The 16,328-nt window shown below is 39.3% G+C and overlaps 1 protein-coding gene across 2 annotated transcripts; it reads right to left on the reverse strand.

Annotated features, from left to right (window-relative positions):
* Positions 1–12: 12 nt before the first annotated feature.
* Positions 13–10,961, reverse strand: psip1a (PC4 and SFRS1 interacting protein 1a). 2 transcript variants are annotated; one of them, XM_051386501.1, is made up of 17 exons: positions 10,805–10,961; positions 10,360–10,450; positions 10,008–10,084; positions 9,403–9,541; positions 8,641–8,730; positions 8,191–8,304; positions 6,742–6,801; positions 6,575–6,635; positions 6,293–6,386; positions 5,734–5,911; positions 5,516–5,595; positions 5,211–5,266; positions 4,601–4,671; positions 3,427–3,528; positions 3,109–3,310; positions 1,741–1,837; positions 13–746 (listed from the first exon to the last, which is right to left on the reverse strand). In XM_051386501.1, the coding sequence occupies exons 2-17, from the start codon at positions 10,429–10,431 to the stop codon at positions 716–718; spliced, it is 1,524 nt and encodes a 507-aa protein (XP_051242461.1). In that variant the 5' UTR covers positions 10,432–10,450; positions 10,805–10,961; the 3' UTR covers positions 13–715. The 2 variants fall into 2 exon arrangements, with proteins under 2 accessions (XP_051242461.1, XP_051242462.1); XM_051386502.1 differs by lacking the exon at positions 8,191–8,304.
* Positions 10,962–16,328: the final 5,367 nt, after the last annotated feature.

Consider the following 16,328-nt stretch of genomic DNA (forward strand, 5'->3'; position numbering starts at 1 on the left):
AAGCGAATACTGTTCTGTATGTACTACTTTATTATTGGATGCTGAAACAGGTCCTCAGACAGGCACAAAAAATACTCTTATTTACATCTATGTTAAAAACAACAAACTTTAAAAATCAGACACTTGAATATGTTGAATTCACAAAAAAAACTTTGGCAAACTGAATTTTCTGTTTGTGCATCCAAATGTTAATGTAGCCAATAATATTAGAGATGGTAATGCTATGACTAAACCTCTTTACTTAAAACAATCTTTAAGTGAAATTAAGATCAAACTGTTGATTTTGAAAAAACAGTCTGAATGCATATGAAATGATAAAGAGTACAATCAAAACCATCTACTAAAATTTAAAAATAGGACCAAATAGTAATATCTAAGTTTACAGTGCTGCCGATCTACAAGTTCTTACCCTTACACTGTCATTATTCAGATTCAACAGATGACACACAAGCTGTCTGAGAGGTAAAGATTACACAAAGTAAAAAAATAAAATATGCAGTCAGTCAGTTTATCTTGGGAGTCGAGGGGTTTGATGTACTGAAACCTTTGAGCAGCAACACTGACAGAAATAGTCAGTAAACCAGAAAACAGTGATCATTATCAGTCATAAAAAAGGAACTGGACAGGAGATCCTAGTTGGTCAGCCCAGTTAAGACGAAAGGTTGGATGAGTACAGCAGCAAATATCTTCTCTTTTCTTGACGCATGTACAACACTCAAGTGGACTCTTCCTGAGCTTTTGGGGCACTACAGTCAAAGAAAATAAACAAATAGGTTAAGACAGTATTGTAGCTTCTTTCCTCTGTGCCATGGACCTCCATTGTTGTCAAAAAAATTTAAAAACATCATTGAGCCACACTGTTGCCATACTCCTTTAGTACAATGAACACGGTTGCTGTCGTTTTATCTTGAGTCAATCCCACATACGCTATCCTAATGCTACTCTCTAGAGTGCCAAATGTGTATTAGTCCGCGTCTTGAAATAGTCCCAACAAAAATACAATTTAAAACTACAATGCCCACTTGCAAACTATACTTTAACGTTAACTTTAAATATTTAAAGCTTTAGTACAGGGGTGTCAAACTGATCCGTGAAAGGGCCGGTGGGGCTGCAGGTTTTCATTCCAACCATGCAGCAGCACACCTGACTTGGTTCATTCAATCAACTGAACTGTCTTCACACAGTCAAAAACTTGCAGCCACACCCACGCTTTAATCAAGGGTGGCTGTTTTTGTTCCAATCAAGCAAGAGGACACCTGAAATGACTGTGTGAAGACAGTTCAGTTGATTGAATGAACCAAGTCAGGTGTGCTGCTGCATGGTTGGAATGAAAACCTGCAGCCACACTGGCCCTTTCATGGATCAGGTTGACACCCCTGCTTTAGTACAACTTCAAAGGGGGTCTAAGGGCTTGGGGCAAAACAGGGTAGGGAAGCCGGTAAGGAAGTACTGAGAGACAGATAAGCATTGGGAAAATGTAACATAACAGCAGCCTTACACTCATTGATGTTTCTTAGCCAGCTGTAATGTATTCGAAACACATTTTTCATGTAGTACTCGAGTACTAGTACCAAACCCCAGACAAAACTACTGGAAAAAAATAATTTTAAACAGTTTTAGGGGCAAATTTTGAAAGTCAAAGAAAAGGTCAAATAGATGTGTCTAACAAATGTATACCAGTGCTTATACTATTAAAGTGGAACACAACAATTCACTGTTATCTGTGTATGTGTAGACTACCTATGATTTTCTCCCACTGAGGTGTCCTCAAGAAGCTTCTCTCTCTCCGTCTCCTGCTTCTTCTCATCGGGGCTGATATCACCATTTGTCATCTTGTCTTTAGGCGGTGCACAGAAAGACACACAGACTCAGTGAGGCAGAACATCACTACAAAACCTAAACCACTGCAGAGAGAACTCACAGGAGCATGTGATGACACATGCCGAGCTCCAGATAAATACGATTTTCCGTTCATTTGGCAAGCCTTGCTGTAGAAAAGAGGGTGAGCCAATAGAGCAAGGATGTGGCTGCAGACTTCCGATTACAGTCAGTGTTTCTACTGAGAATGTTGACCACAGAGATCCTATGACGTCCTCATGGAAAGGACAAAAGACACTGACTGGGAGCTTCAATGTCTCTGTTCTCTAGGTGGTTTTCATACGTGACTTAGCTGCTCATAATTGATTTACCAGCCTTATGATGCAACTTTATCCCCAGACCTAGCCAACTGTCGCTGTTTCAACAGCTCACTGTGCTGTTATGAGCTATTTTGAAGCTCGTAGTGTAAGTAAGATTCCTTACTTTTACTATTCCTGTACATTTGTAACTTGTACACAACAATTAAAATAATCGTTACAATGCTTAATCAGCAGTTGAGCCGAAAAGAAACAGATATGTGTACAGATATACTCTATCAGAGTTCCCACTCTTTTCAACAAATTCATTCAATCATTATAGTAATTAATAGGAGTAGGCTAGGGAATAAACTGTATACTTTTTGAGGCCAACCTAAATGTGTCTGTAAGGTCAGGTAAGGTCTTAGGCGTGTTTACTGTTAAGTGCTTACTAGGCATAACAGTCAGCCACAAATACTGCCTGGAGGAAGTAATCATGGTCAATCTGACACATCACAGATATCTTCTAACATGACTTGTGAAGGCCTTAGGCTGAAGACTGGACAAGTAGGATTTCATCGGCACCCACACGGACAGTTCACTCTACCTCTACCGGTCCCTGTAGGCCAAACTGTCTTTTAAATTGAGTCAAGCAACACAAGCTTTCCAAGTGAAGTTTTTATTGTGTGTTGTATTGATGTATGAGTGATTGCTTTAATGATTCTACAGTAGCCAAGAATGGATTAACCAACACTGGCTCTAGATAGGGCTTTCACGTTTTTCGCAGCCACTGCACAAAATTCTACATGCTGGACTTTCCAAGTAGTCGTAAAAGTCCCGATGTGTGACACATTTGTATATAAAATAATCAAATTTGTACACAGAGAATAGTTTCCTGTCTGTATATGTTCCAGCCAACTGAAAGAGGCAGCGTGGGCAAACTAATTATAATATAATGTAGTATAATAATAATAATACTAATAATCAATAGTACCTGAGTTGTTTTCCTTGGCTTGTTCCACTCTCTTCAGTGCTCCTTTCTTGGCTTCTTCGTGTTGCCGCTGTTCAGCTAAAGACTTGTTGAGCACCTGGCTGAGCACACTGTCACCTTCTCCAACCAGAAACATACTCTTGAACTTGTTATACAACATGGTGGCCTTGTCCATGATGTCCTGGCTGGCCTTGAATCTGCGAATCTAGGAATATGGATAAAAAATAAAAAAACAACCTTGCATCACCACTCAACAAAGTGCTTAGAAACACGTCCTGGTGTAGTTTGTTGTTCAATTTGAATTAATTAAATTAAATATACCTTTTTGAGTGTGGCGATTAGTTCACTGTGTTTCTGCAGGTGCTGGGTTGTGACTTGAAGTGCGCCAATCTCATCTAATGCATCCAAGCATTTCTTCACATCCTAGTGAGGTTGAGACAGGAGGGGCCGTGGAATAAAAGTGATGTGGGAGCAAGAAAAGATGTATAGGCACTTAGAAGTTTAGAAGTAGAAGAAATTTAAAAAAAAGGAATAAAATAGTCGAGCAATAGTGAAGAAATGCAGCAAATAATCAAACTTAATCATGGTGTATTTAAAACAGTTCTCTACTATATATATCAGTCCTTCAAATCTGTATCTAATGGGGTTAAGTTCTGAAGACTGCACAAACTGAGGACAACCTTTATTTTCCTTGAATCATGCTGTAAAGATAGTGTATTATGCTGCTTTACCATTTCAAAATGATGGACATAAAAGGGTGTATCAGATAGCTTTGGATGAATGCCAAACAGTGGTCCAGACAATCCCTGACTAGAAAACTGAACACTTTTGTTTTAGATCACTTGATGAATGTTGATGTTGTTTGCCGTTTGTTTGTGTCACTAATTATCATAACTCTATTTCACTACCATCTGTTTTTGGCTCTGATTGAAGAAAGGGAATTCATTTTTAAAATCATAAAACATAAACAAAATGGTTGCCCTGTATGTCTCGTCACTCTGGGGTCACTAATACTGTTACAGATACATTCATCATGTCATGAATTAACTGAAACAGCCATGAGGCGACCTAAGCAATGTCACAGTGAGACACTAGCTTCTGTCATAATTCTGTCTGTTCATAATTTTAAGCTCATGCACAGACCTGAGCCCCAAATAATCCTAAATCTGCAAGAACAAGGAGAGGATCTGTGATTCAACAAGTAGTAAACAACCAAATAATAGGAGTCACAGAGTCCATCTTAGGATACTATCACTCTATATTTTATACTGCTTTCAGTTTCGCAGCATTTTATGGACTGAGCTGAAACACTGTGTCTGAGCCTTTGTCTTTGTTAGTCCAGTGCATGAAGGAGAAAATCTAATTACTGTTTGTTACACTGATTGTGAGTGTAAAAAACATTGAATGACAAACTAAAGTTGTCAGTGGAGAAAGAGGACTTGTATGTGGTGTGAGGTATGACATTAATGATCTGACAGTGATTAGCAAAACTTACAGCGTTGTCAATTTTCAGTGAAATCTTGATTTCACTGTGCAGTCTCTGGAGTTTCAAGTCAGTTGATATTTCTGTGGAAAAGAAAACATTATGATGGAAATGGCTTAGCTTATATTACAGAACTTTAATCAAGTGTGAATTTAAGAATTACATCTGTTTCAAACAGCGTTTTGTATCTGGCTGAAACAACATGTTTCTGTTTGTTTCTCAAGTCAGTTGTAAGTTCAAACTGTCAAAATGTAAAACGGAAACAGGAATTTCCCTGCCTGAACAGGAGGCTACAGCAGTTCAAAACAGGGAGACCACCATATGTTTAGTCTGGCAGGAAAATCCCTCTGTGATGGATTAATCATGAAAATGTTGAACCATAACAAGGGGTCACATTAAATCACAACCTTAAATGATATTACCGCAGGTTCAATTCCATTAGGTTCAATGAGGTAGTGGTCATCTGCTCACTTCAAATCAATTAAATACAACTTTATTTATCCCTATAGGGGCAATATCTTTTATTTCACTGGCTTCAAATAGGATGATTTTACGACTTAACATGAGCCTTGAGAGAGATGGTACTTGAATTCAACACCATGTACAAACCAATTGCACTTACCCTTTTTCTTGACTCCTGTCTTCTCTTCATTTTTCTTCCCATCATCTTTGTTTGGCCTGAAAGACAGAATAACTATGTCAGAAATCTATTAATTCCTCTTAAATCATTCCTGATAAAAGGAATACATTTTATTTTGTAATTCCCTTTTTCAAGATAAAATTGAATGTAACATTTTCTGGTTATTCCTTCTCAAATGAGATTGTGAATTACTTTTGGACTGTTGGCTGTTGGTCAGACCACAATAAGCAATAGAAGGAATTAATTTTGGGCTCTGGTAACCTGATGGGCATTGTATGTATACGTACTCTCTCAATTCATCTGCTTTCCGCCGCCGCACATCTTTGTCCATGTCCGAGGTTTGGTGTTTCTTTCTGCCTTTGTTTTTCTGAGACAGAAAGAAATCAAAATAAGTACATGAAAGCATTATACTGACTGCATACAACTGTAACCTCCTAATTAAAAACAATGTTGGTGTTTCACACAGATACATTCTAAGCTGAAGAATATCTGTGCTGACACCTGCCTCTTCATCGTCAGAGCCTGAGGAGCTGTCATTGGACTGCTTCTTCTTCTTGGCTTCAGGCTCCTTCCCCTCTGCATCCTTTCCTTTGCTCTCCTCCTTCTTTCTCTTCTCCTCCTCTCCACTCTTGGACTTGTCCTCTGGTGCCCTCTTTCTCTTTCTCTCTGACTCAGCAGTGTCCCTGAATGAGAGAGACATGGTTAAGACAAATGAAAGTAAAGACTACGTACTCCTAACACTAGAGAATATGAGGATGTAATTATAATGACTAATAGTTTAGATATAGCAGCTAGCACCCATGAGTATAGCCCACAGTAATATCTACTAATATTGTTTAAGTTTAGAGCAGAAACTTTGGTCTTTACATCTGTTGGACTAGGAGCATTACTATCAGTACATTGCTGGTTTGACAAAATTGTGATTAAAATGATAGATTATAATAAAGTATATTAGCATTATTTCTTCCTTGCAGGAACAGATCATTCTGGGCCCGCTACCACGGGTAAGGTAGCATACAAGAAACAAGTGAGTCTATGTTGTGTGTTCATTTTCTTGTAATTACATTTCACTTCCTGAGCCTGGTTGCTCCTGCTGATGGAGCAAAAGTAATTTCTCACTTTTGGGCTTCCTGCCTCTCCGTTTAGGACCCTCTCCACCTGGTCACATAAAACACACCACACAAAGACATTTCGTAAATCCAGCTTGTTTATGCAACAGGCAAGTTGAATGCTTAGAAATAAAAGTAGACAGTCTCCTACAATTCAACAGTGTGATGTTTGTCAATCTGATTAATGCGTTCTTTCATATTTGCTGTATATGTATATATCGAGAGAATGCTGCTTACCTGTGGGACTAACAGGACTTGCTGGAGCATCGTCTTTTTCAGTCTCCTGCTCAGCATCGCTCTGTAATAAAAATTGATATAATACCATCTTTTCAAATGTTTCCTACAATCAATTTTTTATAGGTTTTAGAATCACTGGAATTCATCCCAAGAATAATGCTACTAACCTTTTTCTTTCTTCCTCTCTTGGGTTTTGGAACATCTGTGGATTCTTTCTGTGCCGAGCCCTAAAACGTGACACCTTTTGTTAACTTCATTACGGTCTAAAATCCAGACTTTTAACTGTCTTTGTAGTTCTCTATAATGTAACAGCATCGGCTGCTGAAATAAAAGCCAGATGTACATAACAAGTAGACAGCTTAGCATATATTCAGTCTTTCTTGGATGATCCATCCCTTTTTTACCCTCCTCTTCATAAGAACAATTTAAATTGTTGGATCAACAGCACCATCTAGTGTATAACTGTGATATTACACTCTATGCAGTATTACATGTGCAGTTTTATTAACAATGACTGTGTCCAAATTCCATACACACTAGTTTAACACAGTATGTATTATATACTAATTCATATTTAAAGGATATACATATTGTATATCATCCTCTGCTGTCCTGCGAAAACCATCTAAAGAAACATCTGTTTTCAGCTTTGTGGCAATTAATGTTTGTTTTTGTTTTGTTGGCAAATCTGTTGGGGCTTTTAATAGTTTGTTTATTCAAAAAAGTACGTAAAAAAGGAAGTAATTCGACAGTGATGAGATGTGACAAACTGACTTTGGAATTCCATTAAAATTCAACTATAATACTTTTTTTGTTTTCAGGGATCCATCTGGTGTCGTTTCTTAACCATTCCCAGTTTATTTTTAATTTTTGCAGCTGTGCACAATAGTGTAAATTAACAGCAGATTCAAAAAGGTTTTTAATAGTCATACTAACATTCTACTAAGTGTAAGGAATTGGGACACAGTTAATGCATTGTTTAAAATATTGCAGACAGAAGGTGAAATGTCAGAACAGAATGAAAAAGAGTCCATCTGACCCTGATCGGAATACATAAAGACATAAACGGAGTCACAACTTACCTTTCTCCAAAGTACACAGAAAGCCATGCAAAAATAAAATAACATGAACAAACTGCAAACATTAGTTTTGTGAATATGTAGACAGGGAAAGGCGGGAAATGGAAAGCAATAACACAATGTTGTCAGGGTGGTCTCAGAGAGGTAAAACAGAGAGGAAAACACACTTCCCAATTAATTTTGTTATAGCCACACACAGAGTTAATGTGCCAAACCTAAATCAATTTGATCCAGAGCCAGCTGAGCTTACCTGATATTATTCAATCTCATAAACTATTTTTAGCGGCAACACAGGCAATGTTTTCTCAAATAATTCAATTATCACCTCAGTGGCATTAACACAGCAACCCCAGACGAAGCACTCTAATTAAAACATCAAGCGCCAACACAAGTTTGTGTCCACCGGCGAAAAACTCTGAGTCAAACAGAAACAAACCACCAGTTAAAAAAACCACCAAAGTGTGACATGCTTTCCCACGGGGAGGGGATGAGACAACCTGCACCGCTTTATGGGATCCCAACATGCAAAGTACGTACATCCTGGTTCTGAGGAACCTGCTCAGAGATCAGAGACCCTTCCTCCTCCTCCTCCTCCTCCTCCTCCTCCTCCTCCTCATTCTCATTCTCCTGCTCAGCCTCACTTCCTGGAACCTGAATGCACCCAAGACACAGCATAGGACGCAGTGTGGTGGGGTAAACGAGTCTTGAAAGGGAGAAAGGTTAGCGAGTATCCTTCTGTTCCACACACTACTCTTAGCATACAAGCCTTCTTTAATACAAAATGACACTGTCTCTTTTTGAAAGCTATTTCCTGCACTGATATGTAATTCAGTGTGAAGCAGATACACATTAGAGAAAGATTAGAGGAAAACAGCAAAAGAAGAAAGAAGCTGACAACACGGCAACACACCGGTAGCATGTCAATGCAGTGAAGCGACTGTGTGTATATTTGCTTGTGAACGACAAATCTGAAGAGCAAAAACTTACTTTGGATTTTATCCCCTTGTCGTCTGCTTCCTCTTCTCCTTCTGGGCTGCTGTCCGAATCCTTTTCAGTGAAAGATTCGGGGGGAACCGGCTTTAAACAAAAAACAATTGATTAAATTAAATAAATTGGCAAAAACAGGAAGCTCTGTACCAGCTATGCACATACAATGATGTCAACAGGTGCAGGAAAAAACAGCACACAGTGATGCTGGACATGGATTAGGCATTGTTTTCTAGTAAATATACTGTATATGAAGAAACAGACTCAGCCAATGTTGCAGATTTCACTGAGCAATAAATATAAAAACATTGTCTATCTAAATCTTTCAGATAATGTTACATTAAATATTAGAGAACTTCACTTATATTAACAGATGTTATTAACAGACAAGTCTTTTATCACACAGCTATGATCGAATAATAATTTGAATAGAAAAAAAAAACAACTTTCAATGCTGAAATGACACTTTAATGGTTAACAGTTCTTATATGTCAAGAAAATTCTGCTGAACTCAGTTCTATGTTAATCTAAATCATTCTATTCAGAGGAGAGGAAGGGTGTGTACAAGTACTAGAGCTTCATAATAAAATAAAACAAAGTGTAACTGAAAAGTCTGCACATTGTGACTTCTGCAACAAAAAAAATGTAATATGCAAAGATGCTTTAGAGTTCTTCAACAGCTTCATGTCAGCCTAAGGACATCGTCTGGAGTGTTAGTACTGATAAATGTCTCTGGAGGAGACACAGAGGAGGAAGATGTACCTTAGGTGCAGTGAGCTCAACTTTTGGGTTGTTCTCAATCTCCCACAATCCTTCATTGAAGCCTTTCCTCTTGTTGGGCTTGGCGTACTTCTCTTTGTTGAGCTGGTACGGAAAGATATCTTTTGGGCCAAGAAATGCGCTGTTTCAAAGAAGATAATGCAGAATGTTTGTCCATTTAATTACAATGTAGTGTTACGTAATGTGTTTACTGTGAGTACTGTGAGACGGAGAAGGCAGCACACAGACAAAACAGACAGGTACCTCTATTCAGCCACTCATCAAACATTAATGTACTGAAAGAAACACCCTCAATAGAGCACCATGACAACTCAAACTTTTGATAAAAGCGCTATATAAATGCAACCATTTACAATTTAAAATAAGGTTTATGTAGTGAACTCACTATACGCTAAAATACAATGTTCTATATCAGCTCTACCTGACAATACATCAGTGGATTTTTCCTGCATTTTCTGCAACACTTCCTATGTGTTCTGGCCACTTAGACTAAGTGAAATATTAAATGCTACTTTACCTTAGCAGGTACAACGTAAGCCCTGTAAGCTAAAGGAAATAACAAAGACTATAAGTGTTTGGTTACGAACGTTTCATGGGTGCCAAAGAAGAAGATGGGGAACTTGATATTGGATGGTTTCACAGCGCCGTCTGGGACTTCATCAATCTGGTAGAGAAATTAGAAAAAAACAACAACATGCATTTACTTACAGCAAGAAACAACAAACATTCATTATACTGTGTCCACATTCAAAAGCAAACAGAGGTCAGGTGTGTGTGATAAGTGACTGTTTGTGCGTGTCTGTGGGGGAGGATGTAGGTTATTCGTTGTCTTTTGGTGGATTGGTGTTTGCTCTTGCATTTGAATGTGACACACACTTAGTTTAACTGTACTGATATGTTCTATATGAATACATTTGCCTCTGATTAAGGCCCACTTACTCTTGCAGGCCAGTGTGGATAACCCTTCATTTTGGCAAAGATCAGATCACCAGGTTTCCAATCTCGAGCCATGCTGAACGTATTCACCAAGCTGGAAAATGAAAAACAAATAAACAAACACCTTAACATAGTTGTACAAATTCAAACAATTTCAGGGTAAGGTGCATACACATTTGATCCAGTGCACCTCCTCCTAACCACCACCAACATCCGCTGGGGTACACAGTTCATTCACACATAACACTCACGTTCAGTCTGACAAAAAATAGTCCTGCATTACACACAGACAGTGCATTTACTCAAGCTTATCTCCCTGACACTCAGCAGCCACTCGAGGCTACGTAAACAAGCGTGAAGCTGTAGGCACAAACCTCATCCACTAACAGACGTGCTAGTTAGCTTGTAGCTACATGCTACCGAAACTACAACAGTTCCTTTCACTGACCTTTAGTTTGCGCAGACGTCTGTTAGAAAGCCGAGTATTATTTGTAGTTCAGTGTTGCTGCAGCACAATTTATTTATTTTTTTTTTACCAGGAAAAGACACCGCTCCTTTCCCCCATAGTGGGCTGCACGTTTTCCGCTCCCGCGCAGGACGTCGACAGACCGTACCATTACTTGGCAGGACGGGGGGGTGTCCGTTTAATCACGTATCATGTTATTTTTTATAATGAAGCAGATTCAAATGCTTTAGGGCGTTTTAAGAAATAAGTAGCTAATTATGGACATACAGTGAGATTCATAATTGCGCCAAATATGATTTTATTAGAGATTTATTATTGTGAAAGTAACCGCCCCGAGCATCTCGCCGATACAAAGATCGTCTACGAGCCACGGACGTTTCTGAAAAAAGTGGGCGTCAACTTCCACGCATGCGCTTTTAGCCCATAATTTACAAATATGTACATTTATGACCACGCTAAACTTCGTTGCCAGAGAAACTAGTTGATGCAAATGTTAAATGAGAGTCCTTTTCTAAAAAAATGTACCACTCGTAAAATGTACGTTGCTTTAATTCAGTATCAGTGGTAAGGTGTAAATGTCGGGTTTTCTTGAAATAGGATCAGAGTGAGAGCTCTGCAGCTGCTCCTGTCCCTGGTACTGATGCTGAGGCTGGTGCAGGATCCAGCCTTAATAATAACATGTAGGTTGATCCCTGGTTCAGGGCTGATGTAGGTCTACATTTGTTTTTGTGGTTATCAGGCAATCTCAAATCCTTCACCGAAATTCAATGAAACATATAATATATGCATGAGTGTGTTAATATTTAATTTAATGGACACATTTTTGAACAAAATATGGGCTTTTTACACTGTATTGACGTCCTTGCTCCAATTGGTTGTCATTCATTGACATCTAGTGGCAAGATCAGGCCTAACACAAGAAGTGTAAGCAAAAGTGATGGATTACTGTCCAGGTATTGGCATTCAGTATTTGTTCCATAAAGTCAAGAGCTTCGAGTCTGGTGTGAATTAAATTAAAATGTATTATCTGGTATATCTGGCATCTGGTATTGAACTGTGATTTTACTACATTGCATCTCACAAATGAAGTTTTTTTTAAACTCTTCATATCCTGTAATGTATAATAGCTCTTTCAACAGTTGGTCTGCTGTGTAAAGTATATGTTTCTACAGTTTAAATTCTAGTTAGGGCTGTAACTACTTATCATTTTAATCATCAATTGATCTGACAGTTGTTTCCTTGATGTATTGTTTAGTCAATTACATGTCAGACACTGCTGTAAATGACTGCCACAGTCCTGGATCCTAAACAGATTTCTTCAAATATCTTGTTTTGTCCAAAACTCAACAATATTCACATTTGGGCAACTGGAACTAGACAATTCAATTAAATTAAAAAAATTATTCCTTATTATTTTGTTTTCAGTCATCTAATTGTTTCAGCTCTAATTACGATCCAAAACATTTTATGAATAATTGTTTGTTTTCATTTGGGCTGAGAAAAACGTTCAGGAAAATGTAAGGGATAATCAAGTTTAATAAAAACACACTTTGCATAAGTCAACCACCAGGCTCTGACGTACTTTATACTGATAAAACACTGCAGATGGTGGAAGTATATGAAGGTGACCTCAACATTTGTGGCCACACAGATACACAAGCAAGCTTACATAAGCCCAAGTCTGCTGTGTGTGTGTGTATGTGTGTTAAAGACAATAGAAGATGCTGATAGTTGAAGGACAGGCTCATCAGCCACAGGGTCCCAGAGAGGGGGATAAGGGAGAAGAGGAGGCCAGGATGGGCCAGAGGAGAGTGGATGAGACAAAAGGAGACGAGAGAGGTGGAACCCAGGTCCATGCCCAGGAATAACTCACAGGAGCTACCAGGCCCCCTGCCCAGCCTGCGAGGTGAGAGACCTTGGTGTTGGACCCTAGCCAGCTTAGTGGGGTTCCTGCTCAGACACACGGCTGTAACGGAGGCCAGGGATGGAGCTATAGCGAGATGACAGTGTGTGTGTGGATATGAATGTTAGTGTGTATCCTTCACCCTGGCAGACGAGGTGTTGGCAGAACATCCCAACCCACTCTGTCTCCAAGGACCACAAAGTCCTGCTATCCTTCCTCACTCATTTGTTAACCTGCCTCTCTTCTTTGCGGCGTCCTCGCTCACACGCTGAGAGAAGCTACTTTATGTATGACCAGTGCCATTCAAAATCACCTCCCTACTTTTGTGCCGCCCTCTGGCCATCACGGCAATGAGACAACCCTAAATGGGAACAGTCAGATTTTAGGAATGGCGGTAATTCGTCTCTCGTTTAGATAAGAACTGCTGCACAGACGAAGGCTACAGCAGCAGCTTGACCAGCACAGGGACAGAGACGCACAGGTAGGTGAGCATCAGGCTCTCAGGTGAGCTCTGATGTCATAGTGAAATGTGCTGGTTCATGGGCTGAATAAACAATAAAAACAAGTGGATGTTTTTGACATGGGTTATATACAGATTAATGTTGGCCATATGTTCTGTACTTGAGCATTTCCACTTCTACCTAATGCATAACAGAGGGAAATATTGTACTTTTTACTCCACTACATTTATTTGAAAGCTATAGTTGCAAGTTATTTTACAGGTAAAGAGCTTACACACAAAACATGATGGGCTTATTTTGGTCAAACTGCAACAGTTAGTTGATTAAACTATGAACTGATTAGTCAATCAAGAGAAAAATAATAATATAATTCCTAATGATGAGTAATTTTGAAAATCAAATAATCTTTTGATTGTGTTATATATTATATTATATATATTATATATGTTGGGCAAAAATGCCAAACATTTGCTGACTTCCACTGGTCAAATGTGTCTTAATTTTGGACTAACTAGTAAGTAAGTAAGTAAAATGTATTCATACAGCGCCTTCTCAAACCAGAATTACAAGGTTCTGTACAATGCAAACATTGCAGAAAAATAGAAAATTAAAAACAGGACAGACCAAGAAATAACAAATCACATAAAACAATAACTACTACAGGCACACACTTTACTGGCCAAAGAGCAGGTGAGTTTTTAAGTATGTCTTAACTAAATACAAAACACAAAAAATATAAACCCCACAGGGGTTATTTTTCTTTTGCCTAATAAGTACATTGTGTTAATAATAATTACAAACCTTTACTTAAGTAACATTTTCAAAGCAGGACTTTGTAAGGGAGCATTTTTTAACAGGGACTTTTCCACTTTGACTTTAGTAAAAAGTCTGAATACTAGTAGCCGAATCAACATTAACAAAATATAGGGTGACAAATAAATCCACATAATACAAGTTCTGTTTTGGGCAAATTAAGCAAATATATGTTGTATATAGCAAGTTTTTTTTAGCAGAAGTGCTCTGTATATTAGTGTAAATGCACGTGAGCAAGTGCGCACACACACACACACACACACACACACACACACACACACACACACGTACATATTGGTTGTCCAACAAAAATATCTCTACAGTGTTAAAACTAAACCTATTTTCTTGTCAGTAACACCTGCAATTTTAATTTGCAGTTTTGAATATTGATTGAAATGATAATATACACATGTGCTGCTAAGTAACAACCTATAAGTGAAGTTTAATTTTATTCATATAGCAAAGAGTCACAATATGTACAGTATACAACATCTTCTCTCGTTAAACCCTCTTTTTGAATAAGGAAAAACTCCCCAAAAACTCTTATAAAAGGAAAGGCAACGCAAGAGACCTTCTCCAAAGTAACCTTATGTGCCATTTCTCAGTCTAATTATTAATACTGTTTACTGTTTTTCTGCTTCAAACTTCATCATTGATCAAAAATCATTGATTTTGAGTTTGTACACGCTCCTGTGTGGCATCATCTGAAGGGCACCTTCCCTGGTCTTGAATGAGCGATGGTGTCCTTGAGGTTGTTGTGTGTGTTTTTTATGTGTGTGTCATACACATGGATTGGCATCTTTCCCCTTACTGCTGGCAACCCTTCAGCATGTTAGGGGAATGGACGGGGGTGCCACTGGAGAATGATAAAGTAGTCGCAAAAGACAGGTCAGTACATTCATTAACACCATAGCAATATTTGTTAATAAATACTGCTTAATTTGGCAAGGGCTTGGCAAAGTAGACTCTCATACATCTGCACAGATGTTAAAGTGCATGTTGGAGGGTTACCTTTGTATTACTGGTTGAACAAGAACTTGTATTATTCAGGCATGTGCAAAACAACTTTAAAATAATACGAGCACACATATACGCAGCTCATATTTAATAGAAATCTGCATGTGTATGTCTGTGGTCTGGCATTAAGGGCTCTGATTTATTAAGGGTGAGGATGGGAGAAGGTACAGTTTATGGGATTTCTAAAGGAGGCGTCCAAGAGCTTCACACAATCACCAAGACAGCTCAGAGAGGCAGGAGCGAGGAAAAAAAGAGGGAGGGGGCAAAGGAGGAAGATAGAAAGAGTCAGGCCCTCGGACAGCAGGTGAGTGTGTGAAGGCAGGGGATGACAGATGCTTCTGTCAGCGTTCCAACAGTCGCCGCTTTGTGGGAGCAGCGCAGATGCCTCCTCCCCCTCCCCCTCCATGCCTTCCCTCCCTCCCACTCCGCCTCCCCCTCCATCCCTCCCTTCCTCTCGACAGGCTGTGATGTGGGGATAACAAGACAGGAGCAGTCCTCTCAGCAGTAAAGTGACCACACTGGCACGGTACTACATGCGGACGAGGGAGAGGGTGAGGTGATGGAGAGGTCCAGGCCTGGGCCCAAGGCTTGAAGAGGTCTTGGCGGCGGTGGGGGTGGGGGTTATAAATGTGGGGGTCAGTGCGTGAGGACAGGGGAAGGGCTCTCTCTCTGAGCTGTGGGAACCAGCTGAGACATGGGGTCCGTGGCGGTCCTGCCTGTGAGGAAAGCAGATGTTTTCACTCGGGGGTGTGCCAAGTTTGCAGAGCAACCTTCAGCTGCTTGGAGGTCAGGTCTTTAATAAGGGGGCTGGGCACGGGACATTTCGGAGGCAAATGCTTCAACTTTGATACAACAACATATTAATTATGACGGTAGACCATAGGGCAGAGGGTTGTAGCGGAACATCCCACCCCACTGGTTTGGAGCCTCCATCAGGCTGACATTAGCCAAGGCTGGCTGGCAGATTTACTGCTGTCCCAGCACTAGCCCTCCTTTTCAAACTGATCTCACGGATGTAGAGGAGCAAAAACCAAATCTTAGTGTTTAAAGCTCCAATTAAGTTGTTATAATCAATATTTTCATTCAATAATAGATCAAACAACTACATATAATGTCACTGCATTATCCCCGGCACAGTTCTCCGCAGGTCTACAAAGCTTTTTAGTGCATTTCACTGCTTTGATTTTATCATCCCTATACCTTTGGTTTACTGTCACCACTTTCATTAGCATTGTGTTCAGGAACAGAAGACAGCTGTGTTCAGAAAAACCTCTAATAAACTCACTTTATAGTACCTACCTAGCACCAAACG

This window comes from Dicentrarchus labrax, unplaced genomic scaffold (genome assembly GCF_905237075.1).
Source record: "Dicentrarchus labrax unplaced genomic scaffold, dlabrax2021, whole genome shotgun sequence".
Classification (NCBI taxonomy): Eukaryota; Metazoa; Chordata; class Actinopteri; family Moronidae; genus Dicentrarchus; species Dicentrarchus labrax.